We start from the raw sequence: 23,820 nt of genomic DNA, 5'->3' as shown, positions 1-23,820 counted from the left end.
TACTTTATATATTTTTGCCCTTTCTTTCTTTTCTAAGTGGATTATCTTGTCCCAAATAGATTCTTTCTCCATAAAGCCTGTTAGTTTATCTTTATTAAAAAGTTCTTTTAGTTGTCTGTATTGGAACCAGGATGCGTTCTTGAATGTTTTATTTATTTCTTCTTGGTTTTTAAAAATATAATTACCGTTTGATTTTTGTAAGACATCTTTGTACGTTGGCCATTTTCCCCAGGATAGCTCTCTTCTTTGTATTGCTTCTAAAGGTGATATCCATAGTGGTGTTTTATGATAAAATCTATTTTTATACTTTTCCCACGTTTTGATGAGGGCTGACCTTATAAAGTGATTGCCAAAGTTCTTTTGAATTCTTTTCCTGTCGTACCACAGATACGAATGCCAACCCCCTCTAAGATCAAATCCCTCTAGTGTCAGAATCTTCGTCTTCTTTAAGTTAGACCAGTCCTTGATCCATAACATAGTAGAGGCTTCATAATATAATTTTAAATCGGGTAAGCCAAAGCCACCTCTTTTCTTCTCGTCTGTTAAATTTGAAAATTTTATTCTTGGCTTTTTGCCTTGCCAGATGAATTTGGCAAGGTCTTTGTTCCAATTCTTAAATATTTGTGTACTTCTTAGTATTGGGATTGTTTGAAAAAGAAATAACATTTTAGGGAGTTCAATGGAGGTCTCCCCTCCATTGGGAGGCAGCTTTGATTTGGAGGGGCTGCAAGCTCCCAATGAAGAGGTCTGGTAATCCCGAGTCATCCGGGTTGACCGAGCTGAGGTCCACCCGTTTAACTCAGACTACCGGGGTTCTACTGTAATTAAATTGCCTTATATTACATTTGTTAAATACAGTGCATCAGTTTTTCCAAATCAATATCCCTTTCTTCTTTACACTTCTGTTCACAAACCTTTCTGGCAAAACCTGTAGTCAGATCGATTTTCTTATCACCTATGTCTCTGGTCCCGGGTTTCACCGCCCATAAACCTCTCCTTCCTCAAAGAAAATAAATATGTATGAATAACTGAAGTCTTGTCTTCTTTCTCTCCTCCAACTCCCTACCCAACTCTCCTCCAGTCGTCTTCTTCAGCGTCTCCGTTCGCTATTTATGTAGATCAATTTTCAGCTTAATTAATTTGAAAATAAACGTTCCTCGCCTTCCAGGGCACTGTTTCCAGAGCTCTTTTCTCTGCGGTTTCCTTAACCCAATCAATTCTTGGTTTTAAAGGGGGGGGCGTAAATTAATGCCTCGATGCTTGAGATCTTCTCGTTAAACTTACGTTTCGTTGAGCTGTATGGCTCTTCCTTTCGTCTATTTAAAATGGGGCGCAGGCAGGCTGTTATCCTGAGATCTCCTGCCGGAGTCTCAGTTCTCGTCTCCGTGATCTGCTTGCCCTGTGGCAGCCTGTACCGGGCTCGGGGGGCTCTTCTCCCTTGGGGGGAAAGAAAAGCCCACTCAGCTGTCGGTTTGGCAGCCTGCGGGTTCTGCAAACCTTCTGGCTTTGATCCACCAACAAGGTCGGAGCTATCGCTCTTCAGGATCGCTGGAAAGGACAGGCACTCCGGGAGAAGTCAGAGTGCCCAGCCAGCCGCCATGGTCGCCACACTGGAAGTTCCACAAACAGGCAATTCTTGAAGTTCAATCAATATGGAAGAAATGCCATCGAACATTAGCATTTAAGAGATTTTCATTATATAGACAGTTCCCAACTTACGAGCAAGCTCAGTTCTGTAGGTTTGTTCTTAAGTTGAATTTAATTGTGAGTCAGAACAGGTACATTTGTTAAGTCTAGCACCAGCCAATCTATATATATAAAAGGGTAATGAAATTTCGGCCTAGGACAAAACAACAAAACTACACATCCCAGAAACACTAAACTTGGCAGCACAACCCCTCATCCATGCCTCTACGTTCATACAACAAAAAGAAAAGAAAAATAAAGTCCTAATTAGAGGGAGAGGAATAATTGTTTTTATCCAACTGCTGTCAGTTAGAAGGCTAAGGTCCGCCCACTTGGCCTCCTAGCAACCCACTCAGCCCAGGGGACAGGCAGAGTTAGGCCTCACTTAGGCCTCTTCCACACTGCCTATAAAATACAGATTATCTGATTTGAACTGGATTATATGGCAGTGTAGACTCAAGGCCCTTCCACATAACTATATTACCCATTTATAATGGACTTAATGTCAGAGGAAAACCTTTACCCTTTACTTTACCTTAACTACCACCAATTCCTCAATACTTTATTTCCCATACCACCATACTTCGCCACAGCAACGCGTGGCCGGGCACAGCTAGTATATATATATATATAAAGTGTTGGATAGTATAGGGAAGGGTGAACACCCCTGTTGTTTTCTCTCTGTGCCCCTGTTCAGAAAATTGGATTTTGGGGGGGAAATGGCTTGTTGTGGAAACAAGGATTGCAGATAAAGCTTCAATTGAGACTCCTTTCCCCATGATAATAACTCTTCCAGAAGTGACTTTCCCTTCCAAGGGGAAGATTTCTGTCACTTCCTAGTCTCACCCCCATTTGTAACTATCTATCTATCTATTTATTTATTTACATCATTTCTATCCGCCTTTCCCACCCAAGGGGACTCACGGTGTCTTACAAATCTGGCAAGATTCAATGCCAATAAACAACAATACAATACAATGAAAAATAGAGCAATTAAAAGCAGCTAGGCAATTAAAACAATATACAAAGCTTAAAATATGTAAAGTGCTTAAATCCATTCATCCAAAGGCCTTGCGCATAATCTTTATTCCAGACCATGTCAAACCATAAAAGCTCATTTGTTAAACGCTTGCACGCATAGCCATGTCTTTAATTTCTTTCTAAAGCCCAAAAGAGATGGAGCCTGCCGATGAGGAATTTGTAAGTCAGATGTTTGTAACTCGAGGACTGAGTGTATATGAAATCTGTACTGGAACCCATCTTATCTTTTGTCACAGAGGACGCCCGTTACCGATTGAACCATGACTGGGTAGCCCATAAACATAAGATGTATGTATTCAGAGATAGGCTAGTAACAATTGACCAAGCGAAAGAAATGTGTAAATTTGAGTGGGCTCCAATGGTAAAGATTGAAAGTGATGAGGAAGAGGTAAGTGGAATAGGGTAAGTTGAACAGGGTGTCCTTTTGGGCTCTGCAAAAGTAGCCATCGTGGCCATTTATCCTATGTGTTGCACCCCTACACTGCAGAGACTAGGCCCCAACCTACTAGGCCCCAACCCAGATTCATCTGATAGGTCAGGTGCAGGGACAATCACAGGCTGAACAGGCCCAACCTCAGGCTCACCCGACAGCTTAGGGGCAGGCTGGGATGCACCACTATCCCCACCCCAATTTATTTATTTATTTATTTACAGTATTTATATTCCGCCCTTCACACCCCGAAGGGAACTCAGGGCGGATTACAATGAACACATATATGGCAAACATTCAATGCCAACAGACAAACAACATTCAGTTTTAGACAGACACAGAGGCATTTTTTTAACATCTTTCCAGCTTCACAATTCCGGCCACAGGGGGAGCTGTTGCTTCACCGTCCATTGGTGGCTGTTCTTCCTCTTCTTTTCCTCGTGAGCAGTTTTTTATGGTGTTGTAGATTAGTTAAATTAGCCTCCCGCATAAAGCGTCCCTAAATTTTCCCTACTTGACAGATGCAACTGTCTTTCGGGGCTGCTAGGTCAACAGCAAGCCGGGGCTATTTTTTTTTTTTATGGTCAGAGGCTTAACCCGACTCAGGCTTCGAACTCATGACCTTTCGGTCAGTAGTGATTTATAGCAGCTGGTTACTAGCCAGCTGCACCACAGCCCGGCCCACCTCAACCCCCCTTGCCCTCCCCCGAGGCCAAGGCTTGGAAGGGTAGTTCTGACCAAATTTGGGGCGTGAACGTCTCGAGCATCCTCCCTGGAACGCTCTTCTAGTCCATACCCAGTCCAGTCAATCAAATACTGTAGACGACAACGGCGATAACGAGAGTCCAGAATGTCTTTTATTTCAACACCCCCCCCCCCCGGGCCATCTTCCAAAATTGGAGGAGGTGTTCACTGTCCCTCATCCAGACGTAAAAATGATTGGTGAAATGTAGGGTGAATCCGCATAGAGCGGGGAAGTTGAAGTTTAAAAGTCACAGGGTTTACTTGAGCCACAACTCAGTAAGGCCCCACAAACCGAGCGTCTAGTTTACGACAAGGTCATTGCGAGGGAGGATCTTTAGTGGATAACCAAACTTGGTCTCCTACCTTGATCTCTGGTCCTTCTTGTCGATGGCGGTCAGCTACCCGTTTGTAATCCATTTTAGCTTGTTCAAGTTGCACTGGAAGAACATCACGAACTGCGGATAACTCTTGGAGCCAGTCTTCCGCTGCAGGAACATCTCCAGACTCCATCACAGCTGGAAAGAACCGAGGGTGATATCCGTAGTTTGCAAAGAAGGGGGTTTCCTTGGTAGACCCCAGCACAGAATTGTTGCACGCAAACCATAGAATCATAGAATAATAGAGCTGGAAGAGACCTCTTATTCTGTGATTCTATGATTCTATGGTTTGTGTGCAACAATTCTCCACCAGCAAAATTAGGGACGCCCAATTATTTTGCAGGCAGTTCACGTAGCCCCGTAGGTATTGTTCTAGGGTGGCATTGGTCCGTTCAGTCTGTCCATCAAGACAGACTCTGAGATCAGATCAGATAACATCTCCTTCCCAGTAAAGAGTTTCCGGTTGTCCTTTTTTAAAGCAATTCATTGAAGATTACATTCGCGAGAGAGACAGCCATTACTGGCTTTCCCTCCGGTGGAAGACAGGTAACGAGTATTACTGGGATTCAGACGGAACGGACCTGCCACCAGGAACCGGGTAAGTGATTAAATATAGATTGATGGCTTGTAGTGCATAAACTTTCTGAGATATGTTCTTTTTGTTCTTTGTTCTGAGGCTTTCTAGAACCCAGCACAAAATCTGACCTTCAAATCTGAAAGAAAAACTGAGGTTTTGGGAAGAGCAGTTGCTGTCTTTCCAGAGAAAATGTGTGGTGTCATGGCCTCATGGTCTCTTCCAGCGAAATCATTCTATGAGTTGGAAGAGAACTCTGGGAGACCAGGGGATTGTCTATACTGGTAAAAAGGCAAAACATGGTCACTGCAGATGTGGCTTGCTACAGTAAACATTTAGAGTTTTTGGCCCTTAACTCATGTATACACTCTAGAAATTTTAGTTAAAAATCAATCCTAAATACTTGGATTGGCTGCTGGTGGATGGTGCTGTTCCACCCGGAGGGATGAAGCCCAAAGGTGGTTCTGGGGACACCTGCCCAAGCCTTAGCCATTGGCCACTGGAGCCCCCCAAGCCTCGATGTTGTTCCCTGTACTATTAAATATATGCACAAAGCCTAGAGCAAACTATCTCTCGAAATTATGAAGAGCGGAGAGTCTGGAGCTGTCTTGAAAGACAAGGTGCCCCAGAACCAGGCCTGGCAGAATGAATTGAGTTTGGCACGTATTTGATTTTCTTTCTCTTGTGTCAGGAGCGACTTGAGAAACTACAAGTCACTCTTGGTGTTAGAGAATTGGCCGTCTGCAAGGATGTTGCCCAGGGAACGCCCAGATGTTTTTGATGTTTTACCATCCTTGTGGGAAGCTTTTCTCATGTCCCTGCATGGGGAGCTGGAGCTGACAGAGGGAGCTCATCCGTGCTCTCCCCAGATTTGAACCTGTCGGCACAAGGGTTTAACCCATTGCACCACTGGGGACTCCACCTATTTAACTGATCTGGTTTGATGATATGTAATCTTGGGAGTTGTGGTATGGCGGAGAAGACCAATGACCTCACCGAATTACAACTACCAGGGTTACATAGCACTGAGGCATGGCAGTTCAAGTGGGGCCAAACTGCATTTATTCCGCAGGGTAGATGCATCTGTAAAAGTAGCTAAGGGTTTGGTGTGACCTATCTGTGGCATCTTCTTTTCAGCTATTGGATGGATGGCAGCACTCCATGGGGAAGCGATAGTGAGGCATGTGTTCATGTGAAAATGAAATGCGATACTCCATTACGATGTTGGGAGAAAGGAGACTGTGGTATAAAAAGAAGAACCTTTTGTAAGGTTAAGGCGAACCCAAGGTGGCTGACTTGACTGCGCATCTGAAGACAAACGTCCCTGTATTCCACGATTGTTGTGAAAGAAACGAGGACACCACTGTATCGGGACACAGAAGCCACAGCCAGCTGACCAGGATATTAAACACAAACATAAAAAAGACTTCTCTGATGTCATTATTGAAAAACACCCTTTCAGTCCAATTTCCTTGAGAATGGCTTTTGCCAGCTGACTGAGGGGCGGGGGTGGTTCCACCATGGCTCAGTACTCATGGGTCCTGGGAGTTGTAGCACCAGCTAAAGGTCTTCTCTGCCTGGCCTCTCTCAGGTGGAGCCAGGGCAGTTAAAGTGGTGCAATGTGCGTGCAGTTGGAGGGTGGTCTCTCAATCCAAGCTCCTTCTCCAGGAGACCGGAGGGGCCATTTTCTCATGCAGAGCCCGACCATTTTCTTTTGCTTGAGGGGTGCCCCCTTGGCCGCGTCTCAGCCAGATGAGATCTTACCCAATGGAATCTCTGGAGGGACGGGACGCTTTCGCTGAGAGTTGTGAGCAGTGCACCCATTTCTTCAGTGGCCTCTGGGTCAGCAGTTAGTGAAGTCAGTCCGCCAACCGAACACAAGCGGCAGCTTCAACAACACCACGAAGAACTAGGTGGCTAAATGTCCAGATGTCCTGTGGGGCGGAGGCCTACACCCAGCCCGCAACCCAGCAGTCTCCTGAACCTGCAATCCTGCAAGACTAGGCTACACCTCTCTAAGAAAAGCTAGATCTTTGTGCCCACTTAGAAATTTGTTACCAGACCCCGAGAGTGTCCTGGGGAACTCCCTGCAGCCTCTCCCACCCAGGAATTTGCTTGGCCTATGCTCATTCATAAAAAGGCAAGTTCATTAATTTCAAAAAACCAATTTAGGTGCAGGGAGGCAAACCAGTGCCATTGAGGTGATTAATGATTTTTGGGGGGGGGGGTTGTTTTGTTTTTTTAAAACTGCCTGCAAAGGACTGCTTCTTGCAGGGAATGGGAGTAAAAGCAACGGCCAATGGAATGGCAGTTCATGACGGCAGGAGGGCTTCTCTGCAGTGGTTGGAGAGCGCCTGGTTGGACGCCTGACTCCCTCCCACTCGACAGCTGGTGGAATGGCCGTTCATGATGGCAGGAGGGCTTCTCTGCAGTGGTTGGAGAGTGCCTGGTTGGACGCCTGACTCCCTCCCACTCGACAGCTGGTGGAATGGCCGTTCATGATGGCAGGAGGGCTTCTCTGCAGTGGTTGGAGAGCGCCTGGTTGGACGCCTGACTCCCTCCCACTCGACAGCTGGTGGAATGGCCGTTCATGATGGCAGGAGGGCTTCTCTGCAGTGGTTGGAGAGCGCCTGGTTGGACGCCTGACTCCCTCCCACTCGTCAGCTGGTGGAATGGCCGTTCATGATGGCAAGAGGGCTTCTCTGCAGTGGTTGGAGAGCGCCTGGTTGGTAGCTTGACTCCCTCCCACTCGATGGCTGGTGGAATGGACGTTCATGATTGCAGGAGGGCTTCTCTGCAGTGGTTGGAGAGTGCCTGGTTCGTAGCTTGACTCCCTCCCACTCGATGGCTGGTGGAATGGCCGTTCATGATGGCAGGAGGGCCTCTCAGCAGTGGTTGGAGAGTGCCTGGTTGGACGCCTGACTCCCTCCCACTCGACAGCTGGTGGAATGGCCGTTCATGATGGCAGGAGGGCCTCTCAGCAGTGGTTGGAGAGTGCCTGGTTGGACGCCTGACTCCCTCCCACTTGACAGCTGGTGGAATGGCCGTTCATGATGGCAGGAGGGCTTCTCTGCAGTGGTTGGAGAGCGCCTGGTTGGTAGTTTGACTCCCTCCCACTCGACGGCTGGTGGAATGGCCGTTCATGATGGCAGGAGGGCTTCTCAGCAGTGGTTGGAGAGCGCCTGGTTGGTAGCTTGACTCCCTCCCACTCGACGGCTGGTGGAATGGCCGTTCATGATGGCAGGAGGACCTCTCAGCAGTGGTTGGAGAGTGCCTGGTTGGACGCCTGACTCCCTCCCAATCGACGGCTGGTGGAATGGCCGTTCATGATGGCAGGAGGGCCTCTCAGCAGTGGTTGGAGAGTGTCTGGTTGGACGCCTGACTCCCTCCCACTCGATGGCTGGTGGAATGGCCGTTCATGATGGCAGGAGGGCTTCTCTGCAGTGGTTGGAGAGCGCCTGGTTGGTAGCTTGACTCCCTCCCACTCGACGGCTGGTGGAATGGCCATTCATGATGGCAGGAGGGCTTCTCTGCAGTGGTTGGAGAGCGCCTGGTTGGTAGCTTGACTCCCTCCCACTCGACGGCTGGTGGAATGGCCGTTCATGATGGCAGGAGGGCCTCTCAGCAGTGGTTGGAGAGCGCCTGGTTGGACGCCTGACTCCCTCCCACTCGACGGCTGGTGGAATGGACGTTCATGATGGCAGGAGGGCTTCTCTGCAGTGGTTGGAGAGCGCCTGGTTGGTAGCTTGACTCCCTCCCACTCGACGGCTGGTGGAATGGCCGTTCATGATGGCAGGAGGGCCTCTCTGCAGTGGTTGGAGAGCGCCTGGTTGGTAGCTTGACTCCCTCCCACTCGACGGCTGGTGGAATGGACGTTCATGATGGCAGGAGGACTTCTCTGCAGTGGTTGGAGAGCGCCTGGTTGGTAGCTTGACTCCTTCCCACTCGACGGCTGGTGGAATGGCCGTTCATGATGGCAGGAGGGCTTCTCTGCAGTGGTTGGAGAGCGCCTGGTTGGACGCCTGACTCCCTCCCACTCGACGGCTGGTGGAATGGCCGTTCATGATGGCAGGAGGGCCTCTCAGCAGTGGTTGGAGAGCGCCTAGTTGGACGCCTGACTCCCTCCCACTCGACGGCTGGTGGAATGGACGTTCATGATGACAAGAGGGCCTCTCAGCAGTGGTTGGAGAGTGCCTGGTTGGTAGCTTGACTCCCTCCCACTCGATGGCTGGTGGAATGGCCGTTCATGATGGCAGGAGGGCTTCTCTGCAGTGGTTGGAGAGCGCCTGGTTGGTAGCTTGACTCCCTCCCACTCGATGGCTGGTGGAATGGCCGTTCATGATGGCAGGAGGGCTTCTCTGCAGTGGTTGGAGAGCGCCTGGTTGGTAGCTTGACTCCCTCCCACTCGACGGCTGGTGGAATGGCCGTTCATGATGGCAGGAGGGCTTCTCTGCAGTGGTTGGAGAGCGCCTGGTTGGTAGCTTGACTCCCTCCCACTCGACGGCTGGTGGAATGGACGTTCATGATGGCAGGAGGGCTTCTCTGCAGTGGTTGGAGAGCGCCTGGTTGGTAGCTTGACTCCCTCCCACTCGACGGCTGGTGGAATGGCCGTTCATGATGGCAGGAGGGCTTCTCTGCAGTGGTTGGAGAGTGCCTGGTTGGACGCCTGACTCCCTCCCACTCGACGGCTGGTGGAATGGCCGTTCATGATGGCAGGAGGGCCTCTCAGCAGTGGTTGGAGAGCGCCTGGTTGGACGCCTGACTCCCTCCCACTCGACGGCTGGTGGAATGGCCGTTCATGATCACAGGAGGGCTTCTCTGCAGTGGTTGGAGAGCGCCTGGTTGGTAGCTTGACTCCCTCCCACTCGACGGCTGGTGGAATGGCCGTTCATGATGGCAGGAGGGCTTCTCTGCAGTGGTTGGAGAGCGCCTGGTTGGTAGCTTGACTCCCTCCCACTCGACGGCTGGTGGAATGGCCGTTCATGATGACAAGAGGGCCTCTCAGCAGTGGTTGGAGAGCGCCTGGTTGGTAGCTTGACTCCCTCCCACTCGACGGCTGGTGGAATGGACGTTCATGATGGCAGGAGGGCTTCTCTGCAGTGGTTGGAGAGCGCCTGGTTGGTAGCTTGACTCCCTCCCACTCGACGGCTGGTGGAATGGACGTTCATGATGACAAGAGGGCCTCTCAGCAGTGGTTGGAGAGCGCCTGGTTGGTAGCTTGACTCCCTCCCACTCGACGGCTGGTGGAATGGCCGTTCATGATGGCAGAAGGGCTTCTCTGCAGTGGTTGGAGAGCGCCTGGTTGGTAGCTTGACTCCCTCCCACTCGACGGCTGGTGGAATGGACGTTCATGATGGCAGGAGGGCTTCTCTGCAGTGGTTGGAGAGCGCCTGGTTGGTAGCTTGACTCCCTCCCACTCGACGGCTGGTGGAATGGCCGTTCATGATGGCAGAAGGGCTTCTCTGCAGGGGTTGGAGAGCGCCTGGTTGGTAGCTTGACTCCCTCCCACTCGACGGCTGGTGGAATGGCCGTTCATGATGGCAGGAGGGCTTCTCTGCAGTGGTTGGAGAGTGCCTGGTTGGACGCCTGACTCCCTCCCACTCGACAGCTGGTGGAATGGCCGTTCATGATGGCAGGAGGGCCTCTCAGCAGTGGTTGGAGAGCGCCTGGTTGGACGCCTGACTCCCTCCCACTCGACGGCTGGTGGAATGGACGTTCATGATGGCAGGAGGGCCTCTCAGCAGTGGTTGGAGAGCGCCTGGTTGGACGCCTGACTCCCACTCGAGGGCTGGTGGAATGGACGTTCATGATGGCAGGAGGGCTTCTCTGCAGTGGTTGGAGAGCGCCTGGTTGGTAGCTTGACTCCCTCCCACTCGACAGCTGGTGGAATGGCCGTTCATGATGGCAGGAGGGCTTCTCTGCAGTGGTTGGAGAGTGCCTGGTTGGACGCCTGACTCCCTCCCACTCGACAGCTGGTGGAATGGCCGTTCATGATGGCAGGAGGGCTTCTCTGCAGTGGTTGGAGAGTGCCTGGTTGGACCCCTGACTCCCTCCCACTCGACGGCTGATGGAATGGCCGTTCATGATGGCAGGAGGGCTTCTCTGCAGTGGTTGGAGAGCGCCTGGTTGGTAGCTTGACTCCCTCCCACTCGACGGCTGATGGAATGGCCGTTCATGATGGCAGGAGGGCTTCTCTGCAGTGGTTGGAGAGTGCCTGGTTGGACGCCTGACTCCCCCCCACTCGACGGCTGGTGGAATGGCCGTTCATGATGGCAGGAGGGCTTCTCTGCAGTGGTTGGAGAGCGCCTGGTTGGTAGCTTGACTCCCTCCCACTCGACGGCTGGTGGAATGGCCGTTCATGATGGCAGGAGGGCTTCTCTGCAGTGGTTGGAGAGTGCCTGGTTGGACGCCTGACTCCCCCCCACTCGACGGCTGGTGGAATGGCCGTTCATGATGGCAGGAGTGCTTCTCTGCAGTGGTTGGAGAGCGCCTGGTTGGTAGCTTGACTCCCTCCCACTTGACGGCTGGTGGAATGGCCGTTCATGATGGCAGGAGGGCCTCTCAGCAGTGGTTGGAGAGTGCCTGGTTGGACGCCTGACTCCCTCCCACTCGACGGCTGGTGGAATGGCCGTTCATGATGGCAGGAGGGCCTCTCAGCAGTGGTTGGAGAGTGCCTGGTTGGACGCCTGACTCCCTCCCACTCGACAGCTGGTGGAATGGCCGTTCATGATGGCAGGAGGGCCTCTCAGCAGTGGTTGGAGAGTGCCTGGTTGGTAGCTTGACTCCCTCCCACTCGACGGCTGGTGGAATGGCCGTTCATGATGGCAGGAGGGCCTCTCAGCAGTGGTTGGAGAGTGGCTGGTTGGACGCCTGACTCCCTCCCACTCGACGGCTGGTGGAATGGCCGTTCATGATGGCAGGAGGGCCTCTCAGCAGTGGTTGTAGAGTGCCTGGTTGGACGCCTGACTCCCTCCCACTCGACAGCTGGTGGAATGGCCGTTCATGATGGCAGGAGGGCCTCTCAGCAGTGGTTGGAGAGCGCCTGGTTGGTAGCTTGACTCCCTCCCACTCGACGGCTGGTGGAATGGCCGTTCATGATGGCAGGAGGGCCTCTCAGCAGTGGTTGGAGAGTGCCTGGTTGGACGCCTGACTCCCTCCCACTCGACGGCTGGTGGAATGGCCGTTCATGATGGCAGGAGGGCCTCTCAGCAGTGGTTGGAGAGTGCCTGGTTGGACGCCTGACTCCCTCCCACTCGACAGCTGGTGGAATGGCCGTTCATGATGGCAGGAGGGCCTCTCAGCAGTGGTTGGAGAGCGCCTGGTTGGTAGCTTGACTCCCTCCCACTCGACGGCTGGTGGAATGGCCGTTCATGATCACAGGAGGGCTTCTCAGCAGTGGTTGGAGAGCGCCTGGTTGGTAGCTTGACTCCCTCCCACTCGACGGCTGGTGGAATGGCAGTTAATGATGGCAGGAGGGCCTCTCAGCAGTGGTTGGAGAGCGCCTGGTTGGTAGCTTGACTCCCTCCCACTCGACGGCTGGTGGAATGGCCGTTCATGATCGCAGGAGGGCTTCTCAGCAGTGGTTGGAGAGCGCCTGGTTGGTAGCTTGACTCCCTCCCACTCGACGGCTGGTGGAATGGCCGTTCATTATGGCAGGAGGGCCTCTCAGCAGTGGTTGGAGAGCGCCTGGTTGGTAGCTTGACTCCCTCCCACTCGACGGCTGGTGGAATGGCCGTTCATGATGGCAGGAGGGCCTCTCAGCAGTGGTTGGAGAGTGCCTGGTTGGACGCCTGACTCCCTCCCACTCGACGGCTGGTGGAATGGCCGTTCATGATGGCAGGAGGGCTTCTCTGCAGTGGTTGGAGTGCGCCTGGTTGGACGCCTGACTCCCTCCCACTCGATAGCTGGTGGAATGGCCGTTCATGATGGCAGGAGGGCTTCTCTGCAGTGGTTGGAGAGCGCCTGGTTGGTAGCTTGACTCCCTCCCACTCGACGGCTGGTGGAATGGCCGTTCATGATGGCAGGAGGGCCTCTCAGCAGTGGTTGGAGAGCACCTGGTTGGTAGCTTGACTCCCTCCCACTCGACGGCTGGTGGAATGGCCGTTCATGATGGCAGGAGGGCCTCTCAGCAATGGTTGGAGAGCGCCTGGTTGGTAGCTTGACTCCCTCCCACTCGACAGCTGGTGGAATGGCCGTTCATGATGGCAGGAGGGCTTCTCAGCAGTGGTTGGAGGGCGCCTGGTTGGTAGCTTGACTCCCACTCGACAGCTGGTGGAATGGACGTTCATGATGGCAGGAGGGCTTCTCTGCAGTGGTTGGAGAGTGCCTGGTTGGTAGCTTGACTGCCTCCCACTCGACAGCTGGTGGAATGGCCGTTCATGATGGCAGGAGGGCTTGGGTCCCACTCCTCTCCGGATCCGGCCACTGGTGGTTGGCCGCCAGCCCCCCACCCCCCGCCCCAATGTTTCATGTTGCGGAATGGGGTGTGGTTTCTTCTGCTGCAATAGACGTGGGGGCTTGGATTCCACTCCCCTGGGGAGCCGCCCACCGTCAGGCGGCACCCACCCCCCGCCCCAATGTATAACGTTGCGGGGCGGGGTGTGGTTTTCTGCTGCGATAGACTTGGGTCCATTATAAACACTGGCGGGGGGGGGGAGGCCTGCAGCCATTCTACAGCCTTGGCTTCAGGACGTCTACCAGCTGGGAAATGGTGTCCCACTCTTGCTTGCTTGGCACAAGCTTGCTTGCAGGCACAAGGGGGGAAAGGGAGATGCTTTGGACCTCCTTCTGCTGCTCGACCATGCGTGCCAGCATCTTATAGGTTGAATTCCACTGGGTGGAGATGTCCTGGAGCAGCTTGTGTTGTGGGAGCCCTTCCAAGTTCTGTCTCTCTCTCTCAGCTCCCGGGCTGCCTTGATGCTCCTGTGGAAGTAGCCCGCAATCTTTCTACCGCGCTCGATCAGCAGGGCGATGTTTGCGGTGTTGGTCTTGATGACCGTCACCCCGGCTTTTAAATTAATTTGAACTCGCAGCGGAGAGTTCCGCAGATCACTCACCAAAAGGAGCGGAGCGGGACCGCAGCAGACTATTATTAAAAGATCTTTTTTTTCTTCACTTTCCCCTTCCCTGAACTATGTAACAAATCCCCCAATAAAAGTAACTTTTATTTTAACAGTAACACTCTCTATCCGGTTATTTTGTGTCATTCTCTGACTCCTTCCTTTGCATGCAATTTCTCTCTCTCTCTCTCTCACTAGCCCGTCTGATCTTTAAAACCCTGGCGGAGGCTTCTCCGCCATAGATTAATACGGCGGACGGTACAAATTGGCTCATATCTTTATCAAAATTACCCCTAGCACACTCATCTTTTAATCCTAACCCTTTCTAAGGCCCCTGACTCAAGGACCACCAGCGGAACCGAAATCGGTCCAGTTCTCGGCACCTCAACAGCTGACTGTCAAACGGGACCGACTGCTCCTTTCAAGCCAAACTGCTGCCTTATCCCGGACTTTCCTCTCCCCGCGACCCGCGGAATGGTTTTAAGAGATCCCTAGCCCCTTTCTGTGAACTGGGGATGGGGGGATCGCTCTCTCGCTGGGGAGACATAGTTCTCCAAGGACCCTCACCCTCTCTACAGCTGCCAGGGGGTGCCCGGACGGGCGCCCTCCACGTTTCATTCATACCTTCATAATTTTATGAAGGAGAAGAACACTTTTCCCCAGACCTACCCCTGGACTTATGAAATCTTATACTTCCAAAGACTGCAACCCACATGTGCCCCTTCCCCATGCTATCTCTATGAATTCCTTCCATCACAGATGAACTCTTTTTCCTCATGTATCCGTGAATTTTCATATTCTATGTACCTGGACACCCTCATGACTCACTGTTGTATGAATTTCTAATCGTTGGGCTAACTTCATGAATTGTGAAATCATGCTGCTAGAACTCCACTCCTATGACTTTCCATATTGGGTTCCCCGGATGTTGTGAACTTCGTTCTTATCAAATGTTTTCAGTTGTTTATATCATTCATGATCCCCCTTTATGCAATGTAACCCACCTTTATGGATTCTCCCTTACCTCCTTGAAATCTATCTGCCTATATGTATTTGTACTCTTTGGGATCCCCGGAAAATATGTGTTTTTCCCAGCTGGGTTTATGTTCCAACTTTATTTTAATTTTCATTCTATCTCATATAATTGTCAAATCATGAAATCAAATGGGAAATATTTTGACCCCAACATGAACCCTAGCCCCTATGACCCAGGCCTCCCTTCCCAAAAACAAAAGGATAATCTGCTACAGCTTAACCCAATCTAATTCAGATTGCATGGACAATATAAGGCTTGAGTCACCAAATTCGGAGTATAGTCCTAAAGGTGATTCAGCCCCCAGGGCAAACATTGTCATATCTCAGGAAATTCCAGGACACCTCAGGAAGGCGCCCTGTGGAGCCTGTCAATTTTGGCTCATCAACACCCATCACCACTTCCCCTCTGACACCCCAAGGCATATCTAAAATCTGTGAACGTGACAGGACCCCGGACATCCTTGATGGGTGCCATTAATTCCTTTAGAAATCGGCCGGGCAAGAATTAATCTGATATTTCCTGCCCTGTCACTTCATTGTTTCAATAGCTCCCGCCTCCTCCTCTCTGATTGGCCCGAGTGGGGACAAAAAGCGGCTCCCCATTGGGCCAGCAGAGCAAGGCGGTAAATGAAAGCCCGCCTCGTTCAACCTTCCAGCCTATCCGCGATCAGATGGGCGGGGGAGCGGGGCGGGAAATTCAAAGGGCTGTCAGACCGAAACATTGTATAAATATGGCTTTATTTGAAACATATGATACGCTAGTAGACTGAATGATCGCTACTAGTGTCCTTTTCAGCTGAATCGCTCAATAAAGACTCCTTGGCGGATTTTCCTTCAACTTTGGCGGACCTTCTTCATTTCGGCTCCAGGTTGTATCGCGGCTCATCTTCTCCTATTGGCTCCGCCAAGGTCCGTTCTCTCAGGACCGGATCAGCACTCTCCTTAAGGGGCCCGATCCCCTAGAAACGCGGTCGACAACAGTCTCCTGCTCTTCGGTGCTCTTTAAACCTTCCTTGATGGTATTGTGAAGCAAGTGGGCCATGCAGGTGACATTCGTAAAGCCAGCATTTTCCACCGCTTTGACCATATTTTTACCAGCGTCAGTCACCATGAACCCCCTCCTCATTTCTTCTGGCCTGCACCGCATCCACACCCCCATCATTTATTTATTCATTTATTTACAACATTTCTACCCCGTCCTTCTCACCCGAGGGGACTCAGGGCGGCTTACTACAACCGGCAAAATTCAATGCCAAACAGATCAATAAAACAGCAACACATTTAAAACCATTAACAACTATTCATAAAATACACACATAAAATGCATAAAATACATTAGACAGCTAAAACATATAGTTACTGAAAACCACTTTTCCACAGAACCATTGCACATAAACCTAAGTTCAGACCATGTCAATATATTGGCTATTATTAAATGCTTGCACACAAAGCCATGTCTTAACGTTCTTCCTGAAGCCCAGGAGAATTGGGGCCTGCCGGATGTTACTGGGGAGGGAGTTCCACAGCCGAGGAACCACCACCGAGAAGGCCCTGTCTCTTGTCCCCACCAGTCGCGCCTGTGAAGCAGGTGAGACCGAGAGCAGGGCCTCTCCAGACGATCTTAGTGTTCTTGATGGTTCATAGGAGGAGATACGTTCGGACAGGTAAGTTGGATCAGAACCGTTTAGGGCTTTGTAGGTCAAAACCAGCACTTTGAATTGGGCTCGGTAGTATATCAGCAGCCAGTGGAGCTGGCTTAGCAGGGAGGTGGTGTGCTCCCTGTATACTGCCCCAGTTATTAATCTGGCTGCCGCCCGTTGTACTAGTTGGAGCTTCCAGGCCATCTTCAAAGGCAGCCCCACGTAGAGCGCATTGCAGTAATCCAAACGGGGTGTAACCAGAGCTTGGACCACCATGGCCAAGTCAGACCTCCCAAGGAACGGGCGCAGCTGGCGCACAAGGCGGAGTTGTGTGAATGCTCCCCTGGCCACCGCCGAGACCTGGGGCTCCAGGCTCAGCGATGAGTCCAGGAGAACCCCCAGACTGCAAACCTGATTCTTCAGGGGGAGTGTGACCCCGTCCAACACAGGCTGTAACCCTATTCCCTGTTCAGCCTTACGACTGACCAAGAGGATCTCTGTCTTGTCTGGATTCAATTTCAATTTGTTGGCCCTCATCCAGTCCGACACAGTGGCCAGACACCGATTCAGGACCTGAACAGCCTCCTTAGTGACAGGTGAGAAGGAGTGACAGAGATGGACATCATCTGCGTACAGATGACACCTCACCCCGAAACTCCGGATGATCTCTCCCAGCAGCTTGATGTATATGTTGAACAACATGGGGGACAGTACTGAACCCTGTGGGACCCCACAAATCAATGGTTGTGGGGCCGAGCAGGTGTCCCCCAATGACACCATCTGGGAACGACCCTCCAGGAATGAGCAGAGCCACTGCAGAACAGTACCCCCACGACCCATCCCAGCAAGGCGCCCCAGAAGGATACCGTGATCAACGGTATTGAAGGCCACTGAGAGGTCCAGCAGAACCAGCAGGGACACACTCCCCCTGTCCAGTTCCCGACGTAGATCATCGATTAAAGTGACCAAGGCTGTCTCGGTACCATGCCCCGGCCTGAAACCAGACTGCGCCGGATCTAGAAAATCAGTGTCAACCAAGAATGCCTGGAGTTGTGTGGCCACCACATGTTCCACGACCTTGCCCAAAAAGGGGAAATTGGAAATAGGCTGAAAGTTCTCCAATTGAGTGGGGTCCAGTGATGACTTTTTCAACAGTGGTTGGATCACAGCCAGTTTGAGGCTTGCTGGAAATATGCCTTCCCGAAGGGAGGCATTCACCACCACCTTCATGTGGATGCATGTGGTAGCCCTCACCTCTCCAAGCACCTTGTCCACGTCCTCAGGCTGAACCAATTGAAAAGAATCCATCAAAATGGGACAAGCAGGTGCTCGTGCTACATCCTCGGAGACTGCCGTTCATATGGTGTCAAAGCCAGAGCGGATCAAAGCAACTTTGTCTGCAAAGAACCGAGGAAATGCTTCACAGTGGGCTGCCGAGATGTCAGGGATCCCGTCTTGAGGGACGGGATATAACAACCCTCTGACAACTCGGAACAGCTCCTCTGGACGGTTCTTTGCGGACGCAATATTAGCTGCAAAGAAAGAGTTCTTTGCAGCGTCTATTGCCATGGCATATGTCCTAAGATAGGAACATAGCCGTGTTTGGTTTGACTCGCTCAGCTCCGAACGCCACATGCACTCTAGTTCCCTCTTCATTCGCTTCATCGCTGCCAACTCCTCGGTGAACCAAGGAGATGGTTTAGCTCGGGTACTCGAGAGGGGACGTTCCGGAGCAATCGTGTCTATTGCCCTAGTCGCCTCCTTGTTCCAGAGGGCAACCAGAGCATCGATAGAATCACCTGGCAAGAGGGGGAGCCGCTATAGATCAATCAAGGCTTAGCCAAAGAATTTCTCACCCTCAGAATGTTGAAGAAAGAACTCCGAGTTGTTTTATTCAGTTTCAGCTGAAAAAGGATGACCCCCCGTGATTGTTCGTCAAGGAACCATAACATACATTTACAGCAACCACTTTTATAACAAAAATATGGGAGGCGTGGATTGAATTCCGCGCTACACCTTTTCCCCGCCTTCCTATGCGCTGATTGGTCCTTACAATGGTGGCGGGAACCCTCGTCCAATCAGAGGGCTCCCTATGTCTTGGGGTCCCCCACCAATCAGGGATGAGGAGGCGGGCTTATCTAGGAACAATGGACTTGCCGGGGATTATGATTGAGTCATTGAGTGAGAAATAAGGGCAAGCATGTGGTTTAAAATTGGCTAACTCTTTTGTCTGAATAAACAGGGAGTGCTTTTGTTTGTAAAACAGGGTTGTTATCTCTTGCCTCAGGCTAAAAGGTCAAACACCTTTGGTGCAGGGATTTTAGTAAAATTACAGTGGACAGTAAATATATCAGTTACCTTCTGCTATAAATATATGAAATATAAAGCCTTGATTTTTAACTATCTTTCACAAAGTCCTGGGGGGGGGGGTCGATCACAGTGCCAGTGTAGCCCAGAAGAGTGTGGTTCTCTGAGATAGGCAGTATAGCCTCATCATCAAGCTCTACTACTTCGCCTGAAACTGTTGTCTCAGGGACAGGTTCACCATCCAGCCACAGCATGTCTACAGCACCACTCCAGGCAATTGGGCATGACATGTTCAATTTTCAAAGAAAGTGGTCAGTACCATTGAGCGCATATAGGAGCCCGTGCTTTGGACACAGATGATTATGATAACCAGGGACTGCTGGTTCCCTCGCTTACACTGTTTGCGTCAATCAGGGCCTTGTAGATAATGAGCTGGGTGGTACTAAGGCAAACAGTGTCAGCTAATTAAAAACTGGGCACACAGAAGGTGTATGGTAATAATCTGTGTGTGATGACTCATGGGCCTTGTAGTCCTGCTCAGGACATTGTAATTCCTGATGAGGAGGAAAACTTGGGTTTTTTACCTTCCCAGTCAGAACTGGATTCCTCTCAGCCAGATCTTTCCCAGGCAGATCTGGGAACCTTGCACCTGCAAGAAAGTTGTCTCCCAGAAGTATGTCAAACAACCCCAGAGCCTACTTCTCCCGTGTTCTTGCGCCGGGAGTTTTGTAAACAACAGAGAAGTTTGGAATCAGCTTCGCGCAGGAGTGCGAGGATTGCAGCTAAGAATGTGGCCAATTAAGACTGCTTCTCGTGAGAATCTTTGGGGAGTCTCACATCTGGTCTCAGACTTTAGCTTTCGGTTCTGATTCCCAGAGAACTGCTTCGGCGGGAAAGTTAGACTCTATTTAGGGGTTTTACCCGCGTAGTAACTTCGCGGAGTCAATTCGTCAGCCTACGGAGCGAGTTGTGTCTGGACAGCGCGCTCCGATTCAAGCCTCGCTCCTGCTCAAGCCTTGCCTTGCTATCCAGCCTTCGCCTTGCTTCCCAGCCTTTGTTTATCTACGGACTTTGCCTTGTTTCCCAGGACCAATCCTTGCCTTGTTCCACGGATTTTACCAAGTTATTCCACGGACCTTGTTCTTGTTCTTAGTTACCTTGTTCCACGTTTTAAGCCTTGTTTCAAGTATCAAGTTATTTCCTAGCCTTGCTCAAGTTTATGGACTAAAGGACCTTGTCATCTCCCCTCACTTTGCTTGGCAAAGTGAGTGTTTCGGTTATTGGATTACAACTTTGGACCTTAATATTTCATATTGGACATTATTTCTTTGGACTAATTTTGACCTTTCCTGAAAGGTCTGCTTCTGGACTATCTTTTACATTTGCTTTTACTAACCTTATATATTCCTTCAATAAAGATATTAGTTAGATTCTGGCCTCTGTGTTTGGTTATTGGTGCCTTTGCAACCTGGGTCGTGACAGTTTGACTCCGCCACCCATAAGCACCAATTAACCAAGGCCAGAATGTCTACCGGAACCGTGCCGGGTGGGCAGCCGCTTACCTACACCATCGACAAGGATGAGGTGGATCGCATCCGCGACAGACTCAACGCCCAGGATGGAGAAATAAAGGGCTTGCGGGAGCGCGGAATCCGCCTCCCGGCCATGGCGTTGCCTACCAAGTTTACTGGAGAAGCTTCTAAGGTTCATGTTTTCCGTCGCCAATGTCAAGCTTATCTAGAGGCCCGTGATGCCGAGTTTCCCCAAGAAGACATCAAAGTGGCGTGGGTTTACAGTCTTCTAGACGGGCCAGCGGCCAATTGGGCGACGGCACTGTTCGACCAAGCCTCTCCACACCTAAGATCAGCGCAACACTTCTTGGACCACCTCAAGGAGACTTGGGGAATCGAGGACAATTTGGAGGCAGCCGGGCACAAACTCCGTCGCCTTTTCCAAGGAGACAGGCCTATGTCTCAGTATATAGCCGAGTTCCGAGTGCTGGCCCACAACACCGGCTGGAACGATGTAGCCCTCAGAGGACAATTCCGGGAGGGTCTCAACATTGAAATGCTGGAAGAAATCTCCAAGGTGGATCCTCCCCAGACCCTCGAGGCACTCATTGATCAATGTTTACGGGCTGAAGTCATGATTGCCAACAGGAAACAGTGGGTTCGAGGCCAGGGCAGTAGAGCCGGGGCAAACCCCCCCGCTCCCACCAGCGTTCAGCCACGTCCAGTGTGGAGACCCCCACCGCCAACCCCATACCCCAGAGGAGGCGAGGAGGTGCCGATGCAGTTGGGCAATGTGCGTCCCAGACTGGATGCCGCCGAGAAGGCCCGTCGTCAACGCTTAAACCTCTGTTGGTACTGCGGGAATGGGGGCCACTTCGCCAGAGAGTGCCCGGCCAAAGGGAAGCCTGCCGCCCGTCTTGCGGCGGCGTCCTCCACGGAGACGAAGGCGTCTGAGCCGACTGGCACACAGCCGGCGGGGGAAGCCAACGACCGGGTGTAGAGAGGCTCGCCAACCCGGTCAAAAAATCTATTCAAGAGCCGCCAACCGGGGTCCTGTTCCTTCTCGTGGTCACATTATGGTCAGCAAAAAGGGGACCTGTCATGATCCACGCCATGATAGACTCTGGAGCTACCAACAATTTCATTGATAGAGAGTATGCCGACTCTCTGGGATTACAATATCATGATTTCAAGAATGCCCGTGTGGTGCAAGCCATAGACGGCCGCCCCCTCAAGACGGGCCCCGTAAGTCAGTGGTCGGAACCCACCAGGATGTGGATAAGGGAACATATGGAAGAGATTTCCTTCTTTGTTACCGAGGTTCCCCATTTCCCTGTGATTTTGGGAATCCCATGGCTGACTCTCCACGACCCTAACATCTCCTGGTCCAACAGAGAACTGCAGTTTGCTTCACCGTATTGCCAAAACCATTGCCTCGTAGCCAAGGTCTGCCATGCCACAGACACCGAGCCCATCATCACCTTGCCAAAGAAGTACTCCGAGTATTGGGATGTATTCAATGAGAAAGAAGCCGAAAAATTACCCCCACATAGACCTTATGACTGTGCCATTGACTTGGTGGAGGGGGCCCCGATCCCGCGAGGGCATCTCTACTCCCTGACCGAACCAGAGCAAGAAGCTCTCAGGGAATTCATAGAGACAAACCTTCGCAAGGGATTCATCAGACCCTCTCAATCCCCAGCCGCCTCCCCAGTGATGTTTGTGAAGAAGAAGTCAGGGGAACTACGCTTGGTGGTGGACTACAGAGCATTGAACAATATCACCAAGCGGAACAGCTATCCCCTGCCCTTAATCTCGGATCTACTGGATCGGCTTCGAGGAGCCAAGGTTTACACCAAGCTGGATCTTCGGGGGGCTTACAACTTAGTTCGCATCAGGGAAGGGGACGAGTGGAAGACCGCCTTCCAGACCAAATTCGGATTATTCGAGTCCCGAGTTATGAATTTCGGTTTATGCGGAGCTCCCGCAACGTTCCAGCATTTTGTCAATGACATTTTTCAGGACTATCTAGACAGGTTCTTGATAATCTACCTGGACGATTTTTTGGTGTTTTCTAGATCACAATCAGAACATGAGAACCACGTCAAAATGGTGTTACAACGACTGCGGGATCATGGACTTTATGCCAAGCTGGAAAAATGCGCCTTTGATCTACAAGAGGTAGATTTCCTTGGTTACCGCATCTCGCCTCTAGGGCTTTCCATGGATCCAGCCAAGGTTTCAGCAGTATTGGAATGGCGGGCGCCAACTAACAAGAAAGAGGTGCAGCGTTTCTTGGGGTTCGCGAACTATTACCGCAAGTTCATTCCAGATTTTGCCCGCTGGTCCGACCCCATCACTAGCTGCATCCGTGGAAAGCAGCCTTTCCGCTGGACTGATCAAGCAGAGAAAGGGTTCCAGCAACTAAAGAAACTATTCACCTCCCAGCCAATTCTACAGCACCCAAATCCTGGAACCCCTTTTGTTGTGCAAGCGGACGCCTCTGATGTGGCAATTGGGGCTGTACTCTTACAACCGGTGGGAGATCACCTCCATCCCTGTGCCTTTTACTCTCGTCAACTAACCACACCAGAGAGGAATTACACCATTTGGGAAAAAGAACTACTGGCCATAAAGGCAGCCTTTGAAACTTGGAGACATTGGCTAGAAGGGGCCAAATTTCCCATTGAAGTCCATACTGATCATCGTAATCTAGAACATCTAAGAACTGCCCGCAAACTGAATCAGAGGCAGCAACGTTGGGCTTTATTCTTCGAACGTTTCAACTTCCAGATTCATTACGTGACCCCAGCCCAGACCAAGCAAGCAGACGCCCTGTCACGTAAACCGGAATACGCTGCAGGACGTAAGGAGACCTTTGAATCCCAACTATTACAACCCGAGAACTTTGCCACGCTCACAGTGGGGAACACCAAATCCATTTCCATTGGTTCAACTTCCTCTACTCCAGGACCCATCTGTGCTCAAGAAATCAGGGCTAGTCAGCAAGCAGATGCCTGGGCGCAGGACCAACTTCGCCAAGGTCTGCATTTTCCCTTTTCGCTTAAAGATGGGCTGCTTTGCTATAGAAATCATGTTTATATCCCACCCGGACCGGGCAGGGAAAAAGCGCTTCGTCTGTGTCATGACTGCAAACCAGCAGGACACTTCGGACTATTTAAAACCATGCATCTGATCCTAAGGGATTTTTGGTGGCCCAAGATCCGCAAGGATGTGGAAAAATATGTCAACACCTGCCCAGTATGTCAGCGCTCCAAGATAAGAAGGGAGAAGCCCTCAGGGCTTTTACACCCCCTTCCTACCCCATCTCGCCCATGGGAAATAATTTCTGCGGATTTCATCACTGACCTACCACCTTCCTGTGGATTCACCACGATCTTAGTGGTGGTGGACCT

General features: G+C 51.3%; 1 protein-coding gene across 3 annotated transcripts in view; it reads left to right on the top strand.

Moving 5' to 3' along the window:
* LOC100557981 (uncharacterized) overlaps positions 1 to 6,278 on the top strand; it is a 31,489-nt gene extending 25,211 nt beyond the window's left edge. For 2 of the 3 annotated variants that reach the window (XM_062981489.1, XM_062981490.1), the window contains exons 7-9: positions 2,964 to 3,115; positions 4,758 to 4,876; positions 5,990 to 6,278. In XM_062981489.1, the coding sequence (XP_062837559.1) occupies positions 2,964 to 3,115; positions 4,758 to 4,876; positions 5,990 to 6,152 (434 nt within the window). In that variant the 3' untranslated portion in view covers positions 6,153 to 6,278. Of the gene's footprint in view, positions 1 to 2,963; positions 3,130 to 4,757; positions 4,877 to 5,989 lie in introns of all 3 variants that reach the window. The other variant, XM_062981491.1, reaches the window with a different exon arrangement.
* Positions 6,279 to 23,820: the final 17,542 nt, after the last annotated feature.

Source organism: Anolis carolinensis, chromosome 5 (genome assembly GCF_035594765.1).
Source record: "Anolis carolinensis isolate JA03-04 chromosome 5, rAnoCar3.1.pri, whole genome shotgun sequence".
Lineage (NCBI taxonomy): Eukaryota > Metazoa > Chordata > Lepidosauria > Squamata > Dactyloidae > Anolis > Anolis carolinensis.
Note: the sequence above shows the minus strand (reverse complement) of the source record. Positions and strands in the feature narration are given on the sequence as shown.